This window comes from Triturus cristatus, chromosome 3_1 (assembly GCF_964204655.1).
Source record: "Triturus cristatus chromosome 3_1, aTriCri1.1, whole genome shotgun sequence".
Lineage (NCBI taxonomy): Eukaryota > Metazoa > Chordata > Amphibia > Caudata > Salamandridae > Triturus > Triturus cristatus.
In genome coordinates, this window is record NC_140583.1 from 207,148,257 (window position 1) to 207,165,419 (window position 17,163).

General features: G+C 41.5%; 1 protein-coding gene across 1 annotated transcript in view; it reads left to right on the forward strand.

Moving 5' to 3' along the window:
• The window catches only part of RAB8B (RAB8B, member RAS oncogene family), a 184,472-nt gene that overhangs the window by 78,716 nt on the left and 88,593 nt on the right, over positions 1-17,163 (forward strand). Inside the window, exon 5 of the mRNA XM_085643672.1 lies at positions 10,685-10,774. Within this exon, the coding sequence (XP_085499798.1) occupies positions 10,685-10,774 (90 nt within the window). The remainder of the gene's footprint in view (positions 1-10,684; positions 10,775-17,163) is intronic.

Sequence of the window (17,163 nt, forward strand, 5' to 3'; positions counted from 1 at the left end):
GAGGTTTGGCTGGACTCCATATAAATAGCCACCTTTCTACACTTAGCTAAAGAGGTGGGCAGTGGTACACACCTTAAAGAACTAGGACTGTGAAATCAGATTGAATAAGTATTGAGCCTTAAAGTCCCATTCCTAGTCCTAGAGGATTTGTTGACGTTTGGATCCCAATTTGTGTTGGGTAGTAAAGAAATTTTCTAGTTTAAGAGAGGTGACACGTAGGTATTTAACTGCACTGTGTAGAAAGCTAGAGGGGTGTGGCAAAATACTTAATAAGCAAAGCCAAAAGTTGCATTCGCTCAGAATAAATTGTAGGTGCAAGTGGAACCAGTGGAAGATTGGCCACAACACGTTGAATATACCACAGTTCTGTTGTGTGAAATGTAGAAAGGTTGTAAAAAAGAATTTGTGGTGGAGACACAATACAAACTTTGGTCTCAAACAACAAAGGAATGGTCTGTGCAGAATTAGAAAAAATACTCTACCCGTAAGCTATCCTATTCATATACCCTTTTCTAAAACAAATGTAAAGTGGGTCCTGGTTGTTTATTTTACAAGCCAACATTTGCAGCATCTGCAGTTCCAGAACTATGGCCAGTTTTTTTACCTGCATCCAGAAACATTCCCTCTTGCTTTGAGCCATTTGAATGGACCCTCACACAATGTAGATACCGCTCAATCTAGTTCTGTCTTCCATGAAACAAGAGTCTGTCAAATGTTTTGTCACTTCAATCAGGGTTTTGTAAAGCGCGCTACTCACCCGTGAGGGTTTCAAGGTGCTGGAGGTGGGGAGTTCTGGGGGGGGGGGGGGGGGGAGGGAGGGAGGGGGTGCAGCCCCGGTTTCAGTCGAAAAGCACTTGAGGTTCTTCCTGAAAGTGTGCAGGGTCGCAGAGCGTCTGATGTTCACTGGGAGCTCGTTCCAGGTCTCGCCTGCTCTGCTTCTGCGGATGCAGGGGTTCTCTGCCAGGGCGAGGTCGGCGGAGCGGAGGTTCCTCTTGGGTACGTGGAAGGAGACCCTCTCGTTGAGGTATTTGGGTCCGATGTTGTGGAGGTATTTGTATTCGTGGGTGAGAAGTTTGATGGTGAGACTTCTCGACGGGGAGCATGTGGAGGTTTCGTAGGTGGTGGGTCATGTTTGTGTCGTGGTGTTCCGAGGAGGAGTCTGGCTGCGGTGTTCTGGATGGTTTGGAGCTTGTGTAGAAGAGTTCTGTTCATTCCGGCCGTAGAGGGCGTTGCCATAGTCCAGCCTGCTGGTAATGAGCGAGTGGGTGACTAGCACAAGGCAGCTTAAGCAATTGTTCATTTACTAGTTTTATGTAGCATTTTAGCAAGTAGCCCGTTTAAGAAAATTTACATACTGAAGAGTCGACTACATTTTACATTCATTTGCAAAAAGTATTCTTGGATTGATGCAGAGAAGCATGAAATAAGCAGGGGCCCAAGGGTTTGGTTTGGTTTAGTTAAAGTCAGACTATTATAGACAGTTCATGCGGAGATGGAATAGTCCATTATGGGGGAAATTGCCTTGATAACACTGTTCTATTATGATTCACCACAATAATGTATGTACTGATGTCAATTGTATAGATGCGTATTCATCTCCTGACAGATTGGTGTTATATCCCTGTGTGGTTACCTCTTCTATATATTTTGATTAAGGAATGTAACACTGATTCAAGTATTGTGGCATGTTAAATTACTATAAATCAATAAAAACATATTTTTACAAAAAATTGCAATTTGACTGGTAAACACCTATGTCGTGAGTATTATGCCCCGACCGCAGCCACTGTTACACATTATTACTACGGTTTGTTCGATATTTACATTCAAATCAACCCCAGAGTCAAAGGATAATTTTACATCTACTTTTCTCTCGACAGGGTAATAATGCATGTTTTATCGGTTGCTCTCTTTGTTCAGCCCTCAAACCGGCCTGAATTACCGCTCTTTTAAAAAAAAAAAAACCACTAACTGGCATTCTCTTATTAGCATGGAGGTGCACTGGGGATGGAACGCCTGGCACCCCTTAGACTGCTTTTATTAACCACAAGTGTCACCTTATACAAGTAATCAGCATACTTCATGCTATTTGGCCCGTATATATATCGATACATACCGAGCATTTAGCACATATATTACATGTTTTAAGATCACTTCATATCCTTTTTAGGTCTAGCCTAGCGTTGCAACGCATGCGCTGCTCGCTCGGCGAGATTTATTGTGAACGAGGAGTTTGAGAAGAGGGCTTGAAGCCCCGACCCTCATTTCCATTGGCTGACGTCAACGTTTATGCTAAACGGTGGCCTGCCATTGGAAATTAGGTTTTTTTGTTGACGCCCTTTCGCCTCCGGTCCGGACTGGGTCGCCTGCTTTGCTGCTGTCGCAAAGCACTTTCTTATCTTATGGGTCTATGTGTTTCTAATTAGAAACACATGGCCCCATAAAGACAAGAAATCGATGCTTCTACTGGCCACACGTCATGCGAGGTGGCCGTCCCTGTAGCGCCTCTCCCTGTATCAGTATCAGTCAAGCAGGAAGTTGGAAACAGAGAGAGGAGAGGGCCGCACTGATTACCTCAAGAAGGGAGCGTAATCAATAATCACCCCCTTAGCTCTCGTGAGCTCCTGAATGTTGCCTCAGTCGGCTGACTCCGTGGTCAGCGCTGCCACACTATGCATTTGCAATACCATTAGCAAAGCAAATGGCTTTAACTTAATCAAAGGCGATACCTATTGCATTTTCAATGCCTGTTGTCGTTGGCAGTGTATCGTATGTGCAAGCATATACATTGGAACATTTACATGCGGACACTACATCAGTTTCTGTACCCTTGTACAGCCAGTGAAAATATTCTCTTCTTGAAGACCTAGCAATAAAAATTAAAGGTGAAATTAGCCATAAAGGTGATCATTGTATCCCATTAGACAGCTTTTAATCATTCCCTTGAACATGATCTTTTTCTCTATTCATTCCTCAACACAGAAGGAATGCCATTGTATCAGATTTTAAGTGCTAGATTGACATTATCCACGTGGTAACCCATTACACAGTGTTAGGTAATTTGGCCATTCCTACCTTATCACCACTGTGATTTAGATTTCTGTCTAGCGTGGGTCACCAACTGCTTTGGCAAAACTAAAATCATTATATAGGCAAGAAGAATGCACGAACAAGGGCATCTCTATACGTTTTTAAACCTAATATAGAAGTATCTCAAATCTATTTTTTCTATCTTTTTTCTTTGTAAGCCTTTTCCAGTGAAAGGACACTGTTGGGACTATTCTGAATAAGTAATCTAAATCCTACGTCATACCATACATACTCCTATATGGTACACTATCTGAAAGCACTTTCATTAATACCACCCTACTAAACTTGTGAATTTAGGACGATCTTTTAACTGACGTCAATATCTGATAAGTAAAGTGTGTGTGTGTGTGTGTGTGTGTTTTTGTTTGTGTGTGTGTGTTTTTGTTTGTGTGTGTGTGTTTTTGTTTGTGTGTGTGTGTTTTTGTTTGTGTGTGTGTGTGTTTTTGTGTGTGTGTGTTTTTGTTTGTGTGTGTGTTTTTTTTGTGTGTGTGTGTGTGTGTGTGTGTGTGTGTGTGTTTTTGGGTGTGTGTGTGCTCTTCGTTCGTGTTCTTTTCTTCCATCTTGTGTTCCATGCAGTGAATGTTGTGACGGTCCCCTGATGAAGGCAGCCGAAACGCGCGTAGTGTTTTAACCTACCGCCAGCCTACTCTTCTATTTGGATCATTTATGTTCTGGATCTACACAATTTTTTCAAAATTGTGTTAAGTTCACATATATATGCATCGTATAAGGTTAAAAGGAAATTTATAAATATGAAAATATATCGCTTTTCTTGGACACAATGTTGGACAATGTATAAAAATGTATTGATGATTTCAATAATGTACATTATTCACCAAGGTTTATTTTTGATAAATGGAATAAAAATTAAAATGGAAGAATTTGCCTTGGAATAACAGGATCTTTAGTTCGCTCTTGAAGGTGCCCTAAGAAGCCAGTCCTGCTTGTGAGGTGAAATACACTCTTGGTGAACTTCCAGAAAAAGGCTTGTTCCTCACCAAAGTTGTTCAGTTTGCGGGCAAGGTAGAGTGGAAAGCTTTAGAGGGAAGCTTTACAGGTGATGCAAGCAAATTTCAAGAGGCTTCTCATTGCAATAGGGAGCAGTTTAAATGTGATTACAAGATGTGTTCATATTTCCTTACCCCCTTGACCACCTCATACACAACACGTAGGACTGTCTTTAGAGGGGCAATGTGCACTAGATGGAATTTCTACTGCATCTTCCTACCACACTTCATGCCACATCACTAAAGCAACAGCATATTTTTAATTATGTTGTTCAACTGTGAAATCTCTTCTCATTGGTTATGCTAGCATTACTCATTGGCGATACTTCCTGGCATAACGCTTCTTTTTTATTTTTATTTTATTTTTTTAATCATTTTGCGATTGTATAGATAAGGAGGTTTCTGGAGTCTGATCTTTTTCGTTAATCTTTGCCTTCACAGCCCCATCACTTTCTGAGATTGCATTTTTGGGGAGTATCCCTTTCATTGTTTTGATCCATCAGTTTTCCTCCACTTACCTTTTATCGTTTCCAATATTACCATTGGTTGGTGGGGGGGGGAGCTAGCCAGTTTGACTACTCGGCAGAAATCATTTCTGCCTGGTATTATGGTTTGTCGCGTTAATCATTGGATTTGTTGTTCATGACCCAGTAAAAGATTTTAGTTACTTTGAAAATGTTGTTCCCAAATTTCCCAAAAATTTGTTCTCTTCGTATAGCCCCTGTTTCTATCGAGGTTGTTGATTTTAATGGTGTAATTTAACCAGTTTGTGTAACTTGGAGCGATCGGTTTAACCCAATTAATGCAGATTTCTCTCCGGGCTAATAGCATTAATACAAAGAGTAAATTTTCCTGTTTTTTATTTAACTTATTTCTATCAGCACCTGTGTTACTGTGTATCCCCCCAAAAAATGAGAGAGGTACACAGTTATGTTGGTTCTTAGTATCGTATTCACTGTCTTACCAATCTCCTCCCAATAGTTGGTTATTGCGGGGCATTTTTGAAACATATGGATGTCATCCGCTCTTGCTTCTCCGCACTTGGGACAGAGCTTAATATTGAATCCTTTGAATTTAGACAGTTTCTTTGGGGTCTAGTAAGCCCGGTGAACTGTAAACAAGTGATTCCTTCTTAATGGTGCTGATTTTATACAGGACCAGCATTTCCCCATAGATTCTTGCCATATCAGTTGTAAATCTATCTCTTGATCTGGTATGTCTTTCCTCCAAAAATTTTCCGGGATTGAGAAATCTTCCTCTCCTGATTCAATAAGTGTCCAATACCACTTTGATGTTTCTTTTCTTATTAGTGTGGTTCTTATCATTTCGCTTTCAAGTGTCTCGTTTCCGGTATTTTTCTCTTGTAGCTACTTGGCCCAATTTGATAGCTGGTAATATTTAAATTTCGATATCTTACCGTCTGTTAGTTCATATAGCAAGTTCCATGGGATTATCTCATTTCCTTTTAATATTTGTCCCCATAGTACTATTCCTGCTGCTTTAAGTGGCACTGCTAAAGAGTCTTTTAAGCATTCCGGTGACCCTGGAGAATCCTATATTGGTGCTTTTGTACTGTAATACGGTATATTTACTGAGCTTCTTATTTGGAACCAAAGTCTAGCAGCGTTATATAAAATCTTCAGTTTTATTTATTTTTTTTAATTTTGGATGTCCGAATTTAAACAGGAAGTGGTCTGTTTTCTCGGTCATGTTTTGCAGGAAACTTGGGTAGTCTTGATACTTTCTCAATAATGATCTAAAATTCTTAAATTGGAAGGATCTATAATATTCAAATAAATCAGGACTAGCTATCCCTCTTTGATCTTTCTTCCTCCTGAGTTTACTCCAGGCTATTCTCGTTCCTTTTGAGGCCCAGATAAAACTTGCAATTTCGCCTTGAATCTTCTTCATGAGTTCTTTTTTAAAATCCAATGGTATGGTATTGAAAAGGTATGTGAATTTTGGGATAATAGACATTTTTATTACATTGGATCTTCCCAGGAAAGTTAATGGTAGGCTTGACCATGTTTTAAGTAGTCTTCTCATTTCTTTAGCAATTATCGTTAAATTTAGTTGTGGGACTTTGTCCATTTCTTTTACCAGGGTGATTCCTAGATATTTTAGTTTGTCCCTACTATACGGTGAAAGTGGATTACAGTTCCAGCTCATTGCTTCAGTTTTTTCTTTGTTTGTTAGATAGCCTGAGACTTTACCAAAGTCACTCATCATCTTATCCAATGCTTGGTAGGCACTTTCGTAGCTTGTTGTAAATACCATTAAGTCATCAGCATACAATGCTATTTTCTTTGACCAGTTTTGATATTTAAAAGCAGAGATCTGTGGGTGGTCCCTAATCAGAGTGGCCAGTGGTTCGATATAAAGATTAAAAAGTAACGGCGACAACGGGCAACCTTGCCTTGTACCACGTTGTATTTTAATGTTGTTAGTCAGGTTGCCGTTGACTATTATTTTAGCCCTTGGATTCTTGTACATTTCTTTTATCGCGTGAGCGACACTTTCCCCCAGATCATATTTTCCTATTGCTTCGTTTAGGAAAGCCCAATTTACCCTATCGAACGCTTTAGCGGCGTCGTAGGTGATTATAGTGAGGGGGAGTTTTTTGGAGGTGGCGATATCAATTGCTGCAAACAACTCATGAGTGATTTCATGAATTTGCCGCCCTTTTATAAATCCTTTCTGATCTAAATTAATCAATCCAGGCATAAGCTTAGCGAGTCGTTTTGCTATGACCTGTGTGAAAATTTTATAGTCGCAATTAAGTAGCGATATTGGTCTATATGACTCGCATGTTTTTGGGTTTTTCCCGGGCTTTAAAATAATACGGATTATCGCGTTGTTCCAAGAATCTGGGATCTTTTCATGATCTATATATATGCTATTCATTAGGTCTGTTAGTTTACTAACTAGGTGCTCTTTTAGTGTTATATAGAATTCATTTGGAAGGGCATCTGGCCCAGCGGCTTTTCCTCTTTTTAGATTGCTTATCGCTTCTCTGACTTCCTCAGGTTTAATCCTTTGATTTAACTCTGTCTTTTCTTCATTTGTTAATTTTGGAAGGGGAATAGCTTCTAAATATTTACCGCTTTGTTCTTTAGTTGGATTTATATCTTCTTTATATATGCCAGAGTAAAATTTTGAGAACTCCTGTCTTATTATATTATCTTCGAATGTTTCTAGTGATTGTTCTGATATCTGGATGCATGGTATATTATTCCTAGATTGTTCACATTTTGTTTTCCATGCCAATAGTTTTCCGCACCCTTCCCCATATTCATAATTTGCTAGTTTACTGTTTTCCCATTTTTCTCTCACAATGGTTTCTAAATAATTTGCTAGCTTTTCTTTTAATCTTCGATGTTTTATCTCTAAATCTTCCTTTTTTTCTGGGGAGGTTTCGTTCTCTAGTTGTAACTCTGCATTTTTAATGTCGAATTCCATTTTGTTGATTTCCAGTTTCTTAGCTTTTACTTTATGTGCTCCTAAGCTGAGTAATTTACCCCTTATCACGGCTTTGTATGCGTCCCAGGTTGTTTGTTTTGAGGTGCCTGTTGCATTGTCTTCGAAATAGTGTAGTGAAACCGTTTCTAGCTGGCTGATGTATTGTTGGTTGTGTAGTAAAGATCGATCTACTGTCCATCTAGAAGGAGTTATATCTTTGGGTAGAAGCAAAGTTAATTTTACCGCTGAGTGGTCAGATAAGTGTGCAGGAATGTGTTCAATACAATTAACTATATTCTGTAAGGATCTATTTAAGAGGAAAAAGTCTATCCTTGATTTGTGTCCTAATTTCTTATTGTGGAAGGTGAAGGGATATACTTTATCTCCTTTTTGTGGCCACATATCTTCCAAATCTAAATCTTTTGTGTACATGCTTAGCCATTCCCTCATCTTGGGTAGGTTGAGGTGTTTGTTTGGGGGTGATCTATCTTTTTTTGGATCCAGTATTATATTATAGTCTCCTCCTATTATTATGGGATCAGATGTTGATAGAAGTTCCGAGTATAGATTTTGGAGAGGTGTAGGGTCATCTATGTTTGGGCCATAGTATCCTACTATGTTAAGTATGTTTCCTTCTATTCTTATTTTCGCTATGGCTCATCTTCCTTTATTGTCTACTTTCTTACTTATCACTTTTGCCTTTAAGGATTTTTTTAAGATAATTGCTACCCCCTTCACATTACAGTCTTGGGTAGTATATATACATGTTTCTACCCAATTTAATCTTTTTATTATCTGTTCCCACTCCGTACTAACAAGGTGAGTTTCCTGAAGTATAATAATCTCACTCTCCGTCTTTTATATATTCCATAATTTTTCTCCTTCTGTTGGGAGTTCTTAGTCCATTAACGTTCCATGAGAGAACATTTACTGTTTTTTCTCTCGTCATTTCTTCTTAAAGAGTTTTGCAGAGAGGGCTGTGTTAAGGCATTCTTGTATGTATTTTGTTTGACATCCTTTTGACTCCATTTTTGGTTTATGAGGATATTTTTTCAAATTTTTTTCCCTAATTTGCTCCCCACCCGTGTATTTCTTTTTACATTATAGTGTTTCTGCGAGGTTCGTTTTTCCCCCCCCTGAGGAAGCCTCCCTTCTTCTTTTGGATGGAATTTTCCACCCGATTCGAGCTCCGGTTCACCAGTTTTCTTACTTAAAAATGTTGTAAGATTTTCTTTCCTTCTTCGATTAGATTATTCTGGAGGGATATCTCTTGTGTTTAAATTAATTTGATTTCTCCCTTTGGATATCTTTTATTTGGTTTATAAGGTTTTCTACTTGAGGCTCTCTAATATTGTGCATTTTGTTTCACCACATGATTCTTAATGCTGCTGGGAATTTCATCTGGACAGTTGCCCCCAATGTTTTCAACTCCTGCATATATTGTCCCAATTCCCACTGTCTATCTTGTGTGGCTTTACATATATCTGAGCGGATTTTGAATGACCAGTTGTCTTTGTTTAGTGTTCCACTTTTTAAACCCTCACTCAGTATTTTTTCTTTAAGGGTGTAGGTCATAAAATTTACCAACATTTTTCTTGGATTTTTTTTTCTTCACTTTTTCTGAAAGGATCCCTGTGGACCCTCTGAATGTCCACCATCAAGTTGCAGCTTTTGGCCCACAGGAAAAATTCTTCAAGAAGAGAGACAATAAACGATTTTATATCGATCCTTCCATATTTTCCGGTACATTTAAAATCCTAAGGTTATTTTTTCTCCCTTGGTTTTCCAGTGATTCCAACTTTTCTTTGATTGTTTTCTCGTTGTCTTTTAGTTTTCGAATTTCTTTTTGATTCGTGCTAACCATTTTACTAAGGGATTCCACTGCTGCTTCTACTGCGGTAACTCTCTCTCCCAAGACATTTAATTTTTGGTCTAAACGTTCACATACTTGCGTATCTTGTTTTGATTCTCCTCAGAGACTGAGAATTTTTCTGTCATTGCTGCCATTATTTTTTCAGCAAATACCTCCATGATTTTTTCGGTTGTGATTAATTCTTGCTCTGTTGCTGTTGCCAATGCTTCTTGTTCTATAGGTCTCTCTGTGGGTTTAGTTTGTGGTAATGTTACCTCCATTAAATGTGTAGTTATCGGGGTTGCGTTAGCCAGGATAGTTGACCTTTCTCTTCCGGTAATCTTCGACGTCTCCTCACCACTCACATTACCTAGGTCCTTCTTATGTGTAGGTGATCTGTCTAAATGAGCTCCGGTGCTTATTGGTGGTTCAGTGGGCTCGCTCTGTATATAGAAATGGCCACCTCTTACTTGCACTGATTGTTGAACCTTAAAGTAAGACCGCAGGGAGGGAGTAACTCTAATTTTTTGATTTGTGGAGAGCTTTGATCTCGTAGATCTTAATTTAACATTTTCAGACAGTTCGCATAACGCTTCTTGCAGCTAAAGCCCTTTTCAACCTCCTGTATATTGCACTCCCCTCCTCCACATTATCCAAATCACCACAACATTACCAAAATCGCCTTTCTGGTGTTTTTCATACTCCCATGGCATATTTAGCTGTGTTGTGCAAAGTGGTCACTATTCAAATTAATGACCACAGTTTCCATCCTAGTCTGTTGCGGTGTTCCCAGATAGTTGAGCAGGAGGCAGAACTAAGATGATTACCGGTTGTGCCATGAAGGTTGTTTTTCAGGCTTTTACCCAAGGTTCTTGCCTCGATATTTAGTTTTGATTGTGTAGATCTTTAGCAAGAATCTAATGGGTTTTAAGTAAATTGTTCAGTGCATCTAAAACAAGTAGCATTTTGTTTACCTGTTTTTTTGTTTTTATTTCTGTACTTCAAATAAACCATTATTTTTATTCCCATAGTAGATAAATTGTAATGAGTAAATGTAGTTGATATTATCCAAATGCCTAAACTTACCTTAAATCTGATTTACGGTCAGTTGTCTGGCCACCAAGCAGCCAATATCTTTTCTGTGCTTCTCATAAATCGGCAAGCTGGTTAGTGCTTAGATACTGGCTCCGAGGTGTTTTTCAACCCACTCAGTTGTTTTTTTGTTATTTTTTGTATACTTTTAAGATTGTGTTTGTTTTCTCCCTTTTCCTTGTAGCATGCCTCTTCGGATGTAGAAAGAATGATTTTGGGGAATAAGTGTGATATGAATGAAAAACGGCAAGTGTCGAAAGAGAGAGGAGAGAAGGTAAGTGCTCCTGTTGCACACAACTTTCATGTCATTGGAAATCTTACCTGTGCACTGTAAACAGATCCAGATGCTACAAAGACTGATGCTTTTGGTCTAATGGAGGCATATATGCGTACCAATTTGAAAAAAATATTCACACAACAATAGAAGCATATAAACAGTCCAAAAAGTCCAAATTTTATCTTAATTCTAAAAAAGAAACCTTTTTTTTTTATATAGGTCACCATTGAGTATAAGTGACCATAAAAAAGCTTTCTTACACTTTTTTGTTCTTTCCTTTTTTTAAAGGAGAAATGAAAGATAGACTTAGTCAATAGGCTGTAAGTAATACATTCAGTTAATGCAGCTGGCACTGTGCTTTTAAGAACTTCACAGTACACAGTATCCCATCATGCTCCACTGGTGACACTTCATTTTATTTTTCTGGCTCCTGGAAACAGGATCCTGGAGAAATGAGCTCTGCGTTTTTGGTTAAAAGAAATCCAGAGATAAGCTTTATTAAAACTTGTTATCAGAATTTTACAAAATATCTTTTCAGGATTAGAATAATTGTAATGCCTTTTTTCTGACTAAAAGTTGGAATTTTTCTGTCAATGCCTTCATTTTTTTGTGATGAGCCCATTCCTGTCAAAAAAGGTGTCGCAACCAGATCCACAGAGTCTGTATCTACTGCCTTCCAGAAGATCATCAGCCTAGCTCGTGTAAGCACTGTAAAAACCTGACTAGAAGAATATTGAGAGCCTGGGGGAAAAAAATCTGTTTGCATGGACTACAGGAGAAACGGCAAGAAAAACCTGAGACGTCTGCTTATTCCTCAAGATGTCATGGTGAAGGTCAGTCTACCACCAGAGCGCTTTCCTTCTGCTCCAAGAACTCTGCTAGAGGGAGATCCAAGAAGAGCAGGCACAAAGGGGACAGATATTGGTCCTGATCAAAATCGAGGAGACCAACCTGTTTGCTGTTGAAAGGCACTCTGTCCATGTTAAGGTGCCATTTGACGTAGATATAAGTGTCGGCGTCTATCTCCTCCATCAACGGCAAGACCACTACTGTCTGGGACACCACCAAGTTTGACGCCTATGCATCCACCGTCAACATCAAAGACACCGCGGTTAACTGCAAATCATCTCTTCTCGGCGTTGATTCCCTCTGTGTCGACATTGAACAATTCACGGTACGCTACACAGCAGTCATGGTCAAGAGCAACACCTGTGACGTTGAAGTGTAGATCTTCATCCTTCAGCTTGTCACCAGGATGGTTACAGACTTGAGAAAAGGGGTACTCCTGGTTCGGATTATTCTTGAACATATTCGCCCTAAAGGAACACTCTGGAGACGGTCTGTTCTAGCTCGTTGTCTCCTGGGCAAATCTCATCTCCAAGACTGTTAGGAGAAGCCACTTATGTTGTGTCACCAGTCAGACAGCCCCCTGCAAGAAGACAGAGTTCACCGAGAAAAAGACATCAAACTCACTCTAGATCCAGAAGACCACCTACTGAAAGATCTGACTCTTCTCATTCAAGACAATCAGGTAGAACATCGGCAAGGTCACAATCTCACCATAGGAGATATTCGCTTTCAACTTTCTCAAGGGATTACTCCCCAACCCTCCAAGTATAGTCTCAACAGGAGACAATCTCTCCACATTTAATGATCTATTAGTGAGAGGGGCTACAATATTGAACATCTCAATGCCCACCATGACTACTTCGACTTTAGTCATTTTTAGGTCTCGCCTAGCCTTGCAGCGCGCATGCGCTGCTCGATCTGGCGAGATATATTGTAGATGAGGATTTTCAGAAGGGGACTTGAAGCCCCGCCCCTCAATTTCATTGGCTGGCGTCATCGGTAAAACTCTGGCCTCCGATAGGAACTGAGCCTTTTTGGTTGCTGCCCTTTCCCCTTTTCATCTGGCCCATCCGGACTGGATCGTCTGCTTTACGGCAGTCGTGAAGCAATTTGTTATCCAAAGTATGCGTGTTATCTAAACAAGCCGTGAAGCAAATGATCCAGTTCGGATGGGCCTGCGCCTCCCTCTTCCTGCGCAGATCAGTGATTTCAGCCCCTTTCCCTCCTTCCTTCCTCTGTCCCTCCCCCCTCCTGCCTGGTGTACACAACTAAGAAAGAAGTCCAGGAGTGCAGCCAATCTGTATTGCAAATTGTGCAGCTCGGGGCGCGGGGAGTCACTCCCTCCCTGAGCAGGCGGCGGCAGCTGGAGCTCGCTCTCACATGCATGGCAGGCTGTCATCACCCCGCAGCCCGTGGATGCGCGAGAGGTGTGGCAGGGCTGGGGAGAGCCTGTGAAGAGGTGCCTCCTGCCTTCCACGCGGCTTGCTGATGGCCACCCGGCAGGGCGAGACTGGATGGTGGGCATGTGGGCTCAGCTGCTAGCAACTAGCCACCGAGGGTAGCCCAGCCCGGGGCTCAGGAGAATCCTTCACCGCTGACCGGCTGAAGATTTACACCATGGCGAAGTGCAACGGGCGATGCACGCTGGTGGGATTCTGCTGCATGCAGCTGGTGAGTCGGGCGTGGGAGTGGCCCTTCGAATGTGTCAGTCTCGGGGTGCCTCGTGTGGATTCTTTGCCGCAAGGAGCTATCGGTTGCACCTGGTCTGCCCGTGGGGTGGTGCGTGATCTGTGCAGCAGTGACCTGGCGTGAACCCCAGATGTGAGAGAGGGGCAGCTGTGCTTTCTGGGCCACCCCCAAATTTTCCAGTGGGTGGCTGGATGTGACCAGTGCAGCCAGAAATGGGCTCTGAAGTTTACAAGATTTGTCCATGGGCGGCTGCGTGAACTGTAGGATTGCGCCCTCTGGTTCACCATATGTGTCCACATGCGGCCGCATGACCTGTGCAGCCGGGACTGTGCCCTCGGGTTCACCAGATGTGTCCGTTTGGGAGTGGGGGGTGAGACCTGTGCAGCCGGGGGTTCACCAGATGTGTATTGGCGGGTGTGTGTTCTGCGCAGTAGGGTGTGCGCCCTCTGGTTCACCAGTGGCTGTGCCCGCTGCTGGCGCTGCGTGCCGCCCTTGGTGTTACCCTGTGTCATACACGCATCCTGCCTGCTTCAGGGTGCAGAGCCGACAGGAGGGGACGGTGAATGAGGGACTCTTGGTTCATTGTTCTCCAAGTGCAAAGCCCCCTCCACAAAGATCCTCCCCTCCTTCATGCTTTCCAATAACAGAATGGGGAGGGAGGCGCTCTTCCCCTTGGCAGGAGAGAGAGGTGCCCCCTCCCCTCCACCCCCAGCAGGGGAGAGTACCCCCACCTCTGTCGTGAGCTGTTGGACTCCCAGCCCAGTCAAAATTCGCCCTGCTGACAGCCTCTCTCGGATGCTCCTATGATTCTACAGCTTTGTTTAACCACATTTAAATATCTTGGGATTTTTGATTGTTGTGTTCATCGTGTGGGTTCTGGGCCACAAGGCGCTATCGGTTGCACCTAGTGCTCGGACTCTGCGTCCCTGGTGTCCGCTGCCCCCTTTTCCCAGTTCTGCACCCGCCCGTCCGCCGTTCACATCTAGCCCACTATGCGGATACACCACATCCTCTCACTATTTCTTTTTGAATTAATACAACGCGCCCACGCCAGAGCTTTCCAAGTCCCAGAGAGCCCTTCTTCAGATGGAATGCAATGTTCGGGACACAATGCTACTTTAAAACATATGTACTTACATACACACAAACAATTGATACACTTTGCCTTGTTGCACTCGAAGGCAAGAGGCAAGTCACAGAAGCTGGTGTGTGGGTGGCTTGGGAGTTCGGGCTTTTGTTTTTGAATTATTTCTTTGCTGAACAAATGACCAGATAATTCATGTAGCTATTCCAGAATAACTAAACAATATATCCTTCCTTGTGAACTAAGCTTTTGGAAACGCAAGAAAAGCTTTACTAGGATCATGCGGGGTAATGTGCCTCGAAATCCAACCTTCCTGCGAACAGGAGTTTTCAGTTGGGCGTCAGCGCGGCTTTTCAAATAATTCACGAGAATCCTGACAACTCTCTTCCTATGTATTTTTCAGACCGGAATATAAGGGGTCTTGGGCACTCGCGTTCTCATTCAAGCAGCAATAACGCAAGACACACACACAGCAGCTTTCGTGACAAGAAGGCACGTGAACAGGATCCACTCCCTTACGCAGGCTCTCTTACCCTCACATCCAGACACACACTCGCATCCACACCCACACAGAGACATACACTCCCACAGGCACACTCGCACTCCAGCTTATTCACAGCCACACACAAGTGCCTCCTCACACTCCCCACACGGATTTGCACTCACAAACATTTACACAAATACACACTCTCACTCACTCATTCAGACAGGCACACTCACCCACCCACACACTCCCAGACACTAGCACACATGTACAGGCAGACTCACTCACAGACATGCAGATACTCACCCACACACAGGTACATTCACTCACTTAATGCTTTTCTGAGTAGAGCGCTTTAGGCGCCAGTACATTCGCGATTGGGTCTGCAGCGTTTGTTAGCTGAGGTGTGGCTTTAGTTAAGAATAGTCTCACTGCACAGTGACACCTTCTTCGTACTGTCTTCTCCATTCCTTATTTCCCCATCTCGCGTCTCATTTCTTCTTCTCTCTCTGCCCCCAACACACACTTTTTTTTTGTTTTTTAAGCTTCCGTAAGCGTGGCGCCGTCTTCACGGACACCACGCTATGCAATACAATAGGTGTTGCTTATGGTATTGTAAATAACAATGCCTTTTAATTTTTTTAAAGGCATTGCCATTTACAATGTCAATAGCTCAAAATAATGTCACTGTGAGACCTATTGCATTGTCAATTCTTGTTTAGACTTTGCATCAAAGAACCTCTTCAAGACTTTTAGCGTTTGGAGCCATTAATGCAGCTATTCTTGACACCTGCATTTATTAGGAACGTATCTTCCAGACTTCTAAAGAAGTACAAACCACCAGATCATAACCCCCTCCCCCTTTCTTTTAATTATTTTAAGGCAAGACTTTATGCCGGATTCAGTGATTGTAGTAGCGACTAAGAAAAAAATCGCAAACAGTTGGTCCTACTTCTATTGCCTCACCAGACAAAGAGAGCAAGAGGATGGACTTGTTGGGAAAATAAATGTGCCCAACATCTGCAGTGATCATGAAGGCGGCAAGTGCAACAGCTCTCTTGGGTAGATATGATTGTTCCCTGTGGAACTCTTTACAAAAATACTCTTGACTTGGCAGCACATCGGTATGCATTGGCATATCCACAAGACTCCACTCTTAGCTGAGACTAAAACCAGAAGCGCAACAGAGAATTGCTAATTTACCATTCCAGAAAAATCTACTCGCCCAGTCTGTTGCGAGTAAAATTTTATCAGGTCGAGCTATTTTTAGCACCTACTAGTCCCATCTGGCGAGTGAGTTTAGGCTGGAAAGGAGCAGGTGTTCTGTTCATTCAGAAATTGAATGAGCAATAAAAATGCCATTAAATCTTGTTTTTATCTTGAGACATTTGCTGTCTGTTCAAGGAAAGGGGCAAATTTCAGTTTGTCTTTTTCCTAACTGCTGCTTAGAAAATTGAGTTTATTTTTCTCTCTCTTACTGAGGTAGAGGTTTTTGTCAAGTGAGCTGTCTGAAGATGTCAGTTATTGTTCTTTAACACATAACATTTAAATAAATAGCCTGGTAATATTACAAATATTTCAAAATAGATCAGGAATTATGAAAGCACATTGTTTAGTAATTAAAAAGTGTGATGAGAACAGAGTATAGGAGAAAAACAAACCAGAAAACTTTACTTGGTGATATGCAAATGACACATATTTGCAGAAACTCTATTTCCAAACATTGTTTGTACACTATATAGTTTTATCAGTAAAACTACATGTCAATGGGAAAGTTTGTGGCCATTTCAATGTAAAATCCGAGAATTACATGACAGTGTGCTACCACTTCATGCTTTAATTATGTATTTATTAAAAATGATAGTTTTTAAACATGATTTGAGAAACATTCCTGCCCCCGCCCTGATGACCATGCTGTTAATGAACTAAAAGGCAAGTCAGGGGTCATATGTATCCTGTGGCTAGATTTGTATTATATATGGAAAAAAAGTTTAGACTATTAAATCAAACAAGTTTTATGTACAGCAGTCATACGGAACTCGCACCTCCCACATTTGAAGGTGCTCTCATATGTGATAATGAAGACATTTGCGGCTCAATGAATTAAAATAGTTGCCCACGTTCACATCATTTGAAACCAGTTTATGGGTAAAGCGCATTACAAATAGGTCGAGTTAAAGTCACTAGACCTGCAGGTTTAGTAACATTTTTATGATTTTTTGAGGCCTGCATTCTCGGGCTCAACATTTGGCTAACATGCGGATGACGAAATGCCCTAAA